Genomic DNA, 6,000 nt, shown 5'->3' with positions numbered 1-6,000 from the left:
GCATTTAACCTACTTTGGTATTCTTTAATTAATCTTTGCTTTATTTGTGTATGTTCTGTTAGTTTGGTCTGTTGGAATCCTAAATACTTGTAGAACTTGCCCTCTTCCATGGATTTATTAATAACTTCTCCATTTCCAAGTGCAAAATCTTCTTTCTTCAGGATTCCTTTTTCTGTGTTTTTTGCATTTGTCTAAGCCAAACTCCATTTGTACATCCTTGGTGTATGAATGTGTGATTTGTAGGAGTTGAAGTTGTTTCTGTGTGAATGCATAAAGTTTTATGTCGTCCATGTACATGAGATGTGACAGCGTAAACTGTGTTGTTTTTCATGTCTGATATTGTAGCCATATTGTGTATTGTTTAACATGTTGGATAGTGGGTTCAAGGCTAGGCAGAATCAGAGAGGACTCAAGGAATCTCCTTGAAAAATTCCTCGCCTAATGAATATTTCGTTTGTTTGTATGGAAGTGTTACTAACCCTGAGATGTAGTGTTGTTCTCCAGTGCTGCATAGTGTTTTGGAAGAATGCAATGAGTGATGGATGTATTTTGTACATGTGTAGAATATGTAGCAGCCAACTGTGTGGAACACTATCGAATGCTTTTCTGTAGTCTATATATGCCGTGTGTATGTTTCTGTGTTGTTTGTGTGCTTGCCATAGAATGACTGAATCTATGAGTAACTGTTCTTTGCATCCCCTGTGATTTCTAGGACAACCTATTTGTTGTTCTGTAAGAATGTCATGTTCTTCAACATGTTTGTATATTTTGTTTGTGATACAGAATGTCAATAATTTGTAGTGTGTTGGAAGACATGTAATTGATCTGTATTGTGTGGGATCTATGGTTTTGTTGTTTTTAGATTTCATGTAGGTAATTCCCTGAGTAAGAAATTTTGGCATGTCTTGTAGGTTCATGATGATTTGTGTTAGATGTTTAGCTAGTTCCTAGTGCAGTGATGTAAACTTTTTGTACCAGAAATTGTGAATNCATGCTTGGGCCGGTGTTGCTTTCGCCACCAGTAACCAAGCGAGACTGTGGCCTATTTTTCGAATGTGAGCCTCTGCCTAACCCACAAATGCGGACCTTGTTAACCCGGGCGACGTCCGAGCCGATTATTATTATTATTATTTACATTTAGTTTAGTTTATTCAAAACAAAAAAATCCACTAATCATAAAATTCCTGCCTGATTATATGTTTTTTATAGAATATCATTATTTTCATAACCAAAATATGTCTGATTCGAACTTATTTATAGCATAGGCCTCAATTATTATTGAAATATTAATGATAATCATCAGTATTATTATTAAATTATTTAGTATTGTTATAATTTCCCTTAGAAAATTATTCAGTGATTTAACTCTACACCTGGCAACAAAGGTAGGAAGTGCTGTGACCAGTTTCCTCTTTTCAATCATGTGATTATGTTATGTCAGCCTGTCCACTAGCAATATATGTTTCAGTTGAACCTATCATCCCTAATAGGGATTCTTTATGTTCCAGAACTTGTAGTTTATTGATCTGTTCCATATCATTGCACTTCTGTGCAATTATATCAGCATCGCAAAGTATATTATGTTCATTTTCTAACATATATGGAGGATGGAATTTATAAGAAGTAAATTAGACAGGAAAATTTACCTATCATAATTTCCAAATAAAAAAATTTTAGTTACAGAATTATGTCTTTCAAGATATTCCCTTCCTAAGATGAACTATCAGTTCTTCAAATCAGATGATCTATCTTAGGATAGTTCATCTGATTTCAGCTTTAAGTGGAAGGGATTCTGATACAGATGAGTATCTCCTAAAAAAGTGATAATTATTGCTAATTTTAGTGATTATATTTTTTTAGTTAACTGTAACTGTGTCTTATTTAGAGCCAGTTGCACACATTTTCGTCTCAAGGTTAAATACATCTTAATCTATAGAACTGCTGTCAATACATTGCACAAATGTAAGTAAATCTTTGAATAAGTTAAGCAGTTGATTTCAAGTGGTTAAAATTTATTCTGCAGATTAGCAAAGAAACAAGATGGATGACCAGCTCTAATTCCAATGTGGGTATTCTTTATTTAGAATATTTAAAGAAAGTTTGTCTTAACATTGTCAGAATGTTTTTAAGATCAGATCTTACAACATTGTAAAGTGATTGTAAGTTTCGAGAAATGATTTTGATTTAAAAAACCAGTTTTACATTAATTATCAGAATTAAGTAAATCTTACTTTATATTATGAATTTTTCAATTTTTCTATGGCAGTCCAAATACACAAAAACTCAAATTAGATAACTGTTATATTTATATACATAAAATTCTTACTTTATAACATGAAATTATTAATTATTTTAATATAAACTACTTACATTAAAATATTGTATATAAAATTTACCAAATCTCTTAATAAATATTTTTATATATACTCCAATCCGTATCATGGCTTTGCTTGTTCATTTTTTACTTCATCATGTTTATCATTGCTCTCAATAACATGCAGTAAGAATATTTTGGCTAATTGATTGATAGCTATTTAATGAGTCAAAGAAACTTATGCAACAAGTGTAGTTATTCCTTAGTTAAATTTATTCCTCAGATAGTTACTCTGTAGTTTATATAGTAACTTGTGCAACTGGCCTTTAGCATTAAAGATTTATTGTAAATAGTTTGTGAATTAAATTATTTGTAATATGTAAACATTGTTTTTGAAAATTAATTAGTAGAATAAGTTTGATAGTTTAAATATTATTATTTTTTGATTATCAATTCAATTAATCTGTAAAATCATATTTTTTCAGTTTTAATTAATCTGTTTTCAACTGAAAGAGAAAATTCAATCCTAGCATTTAAATGAACATTAAGAAAAAGATTTTATTCTATGGGCATTTTTATACAACTTAGAAGTATTTTACATAATCATTTAATACAAAAACTGTCTTTAAATTTATAGAAATATTTAGACAATCTCTACATTTTATACTATATAAAGCATATTTATGATGTAAAAAAACTTTTCATAGTTTTTAAAAACTTCTTAGAAACAACTTTTTTTTTTAAATTTAACTTTAAATATTTATCATCATCATACTAAAAATGTTAAATACGAGAAGTTTAGTTTTCTTGTACATTAAATTTTTTAAGTCTAAACTGATTTAGGTAAATTTAAAGTAATTGAAGTATTTGTAATAATTTTCTTACTTCCATAAAGTAAAATAATGCTGAATCATTATATAAGACATCAGCTAAATACACACTGCCACTTGTTAAAACATCAATCTGATGCTTGCAATGAAAAGTACTCCTTAGAAAAGCTGGAAAATATCTGAAATAATTTAATTATATTGTTTATTTCCATAAAATTAATTATATTCAATAAATTTGATATTTGTTTAAGTAATATATTTTATAATTGTTACTATAATATAAAACTGTATTACTGCATAATTCAAAACTAAAATTTTTTACACAATCATTGAACAAAAAACATTTTCAAATTTTAAAAAATATATAGACATAATCTTTACATTTTATACTAAATAAAGAATATAAATAATAAATACTTGAATTCAGAGGTTATACAATTTATAAAAAAAAATAAAGCAAAAACTCGATTTAATTAAGAATTTTTATTTTAAACAAAGAAACGTTTTTAAATCAAAATGATCAATTGGCTATTAATTGAAACATATAATTTTAATCAAAATTTGTCTTCATTTTATTTAATATTTAAATTAGTAATATTTAACGATGAAATCTTATTAAATAATTATTTTATTAATTTCATTTTATAATTGATAATATTTACATTTATAAATGTATTTAAAGTAATCTATATTTTTAAAAAAATCTTTAAGAGTATTTTTTTAATTATAAATGAATACCTAAAAGCATGTTAAATAAAAAATTAATAATTCATCTTTAGATAAATCCTGTGTAATAATATTAAGGAATTAAAGCTAAACATACAGAAAATATTATTTAATCTATATTTTTAATTGATTCCTTACTTAATAATGTAAATACTTATGTTTAGACAAGCAGATAATAAAATACATTCTAGATCATATAAATTCCAAATTAGTAGTATAGTACTGAATCAAATATCCAGCTTCTAGAAGTCCATAATTATCAGAAAAATTAGCTATTTTTGAATTTAATGGGCTGTAGTACACCTGTAATTCACTGCACAGCCACTTTGTTTATGTTTTGCAATGTATAGTCTATGGTATGCATGTCACATGATGTTAGTTTCAGTGTGACTGCTGACATTTGGTGTTTTAAAAACAGTTTTGTTCTTTACTTTCCATTGTTTACTTTATATTTTAATTATATATTTATCTTGTGTCCAGAAAATCCAGAAATCTAGATCTCTTCCAGTCCCAAGCGTGTTGGATAATTGGTTTGATACTGTATCAACATTTATTGTCATATGGTTAAAATTAATTTCTGATTAGGTTTTCATTCAGTTAATTAATATTTTAATAAATTTTGGAAATTTAATAAGACAAATTTATTAAAGTTATACTTTTGTAACTGATTCAGGATTTATTAATAAATAATAAAAATACCTATTTCTGTTTAATAGTGAGTTTCAGTTATTGATTAAGAACAGAAAAAGTTGTTTTTATATAAGTTATAATAAAACGTTTTCTTTTTAGAATCATTTAATTATTAAAATTTAAAATGCATCTCTTAATCAATAATTTTAATTAAGTAATTAATTTAATTATGTAAATACTAAAATGTTTAATCTTTTAAAAAATTTGAATACAATTTATTAGAAGGAACATTCAATTGAAACAGCTAAATAGATTAGTAATTATTTTCTATAATCAATTTTTAAAATGATGTTGCTCATTTATGAATTTTTTTCACATGCACACAAACTTTTAAAGAGTATAGGTATCCTTTAAAAGGTTACATGTGGACCCATGTAATTGGGTGCAAAAACAAATTCCTGATGTTCATCACTAGCACTACAAAGTGATAAGGTTTTTATTTATGCCTCATTTTTATTCCATTTTTGGAGTTTTTCAGAAAAAATAATGAAACAGTGACATATCATATAGAGATAAAACAATAAACAAAATTAGTTAAAACCTGGCAAAGCAGGATTAAAAAGACACAAAATCACATGAAAATAAAAATATCAATTTCAAAGAAATTTTTTTTGTTTGTCAATTTTTTTCTTGTAATGTTAAAAATAGCCAGTCAAGTTTGCTGAAAAACAATGATTTGTGTGTAAAATACAAGTAAGCATCATGAACTCTAATATCACATTAATTTAGTTCATAATCAGTTACATGTTTTATGTATCTCTATTACTTAAATGTTGACTAGATTTTCTTTTGTTTTGAAAATTTCAAATGCATTCTGAATTTTGTTTAATTTCTTAACATAAAATGCACTTGCATATAGTTTATGTGAATATTATCTATTGTTGCATGCATTGCTTGAATAAATTTTCTTCTAAGTTCTTTGACTGTAAAGTTTTTATGGATGGCTATGAATTTAGTCAAAAAAGTTAAATTCTTGGAATAACCTAATACTAGACAAAGTTGTTTTTGTATTCTTAGGTCCTGTAAATCATTAACTACAAATAGTAAGCAGTTAGCAAGCAATATAAGACACTTGGATGACAATTCAGATTAATATAACTGAATGTATTATGATAAACCATAATAGATTTAGAATAAAATGTTATGGTTAAAAATAAACACACACAACTATTAAAATTTTATGATTCTTCAAAATATAAATTAATAAATTAGAATATAAACTATCATAAATGACATCATTCATTATCAGATAAACACATAGCAACAGCATTTCATTTAGATATTTACAATATATTAATGCATATATTTATTATAAACATAATTTACTTAACAATAAGAGAAAATTAATACAGTAGAGTGTCGTTTATCCGAAGGAATTCCAGTCGGCAAATTTAAATTCTCGCCAGTGCTGTGGCGCTGTAATCTTTGGCTATGTCTTCG

General features: G+C 26.1%; 1 protein-coding gene across 1 annotated transcript in view; it reads right to left on the bottom strand.

The window, feature by feature from the left end:
- LOC111622325 (A-kinase anchor protein 10, mitochondrial-like) overlaps positions 1–6,000 on the bottom strand; it is a 71,166-nt gene that overhangs the window by 29,636 nt on the left and 35,530 nt on the right. Inside the window, exon 6 of the mRNA XM_023364680.1 lies at positions 3,200–3,323. Within this exon, the coding sequence (XP_023220448.1) occupies positions 3,200–3,323 (124 nt within the window). The remainder of the gene's footprint in view (positions 1–3,199; positions 3,324–6,000) is intronic.

Source organism: Centruroides sculpturatus, unplaced genomic scaffold (assembly GCF_000671375.1).
Source record: "Centruroides sculpturatus isolate CEXI.00-Female unplaced genomic scaffold, Cexi_2.0 scaffold276, whole genome shotgun sequence".
In the NCBI taxonomy this organism is placed as follows: Eukaryota; Metazoa; Arthropoda; class Arachnida; order Scorpiones; family Buthidae; genus Centruroides; species Centruroides sculpturatus.
This window is presented reverse-complemented; position numbering and strand designations above follow the sequence as displayed.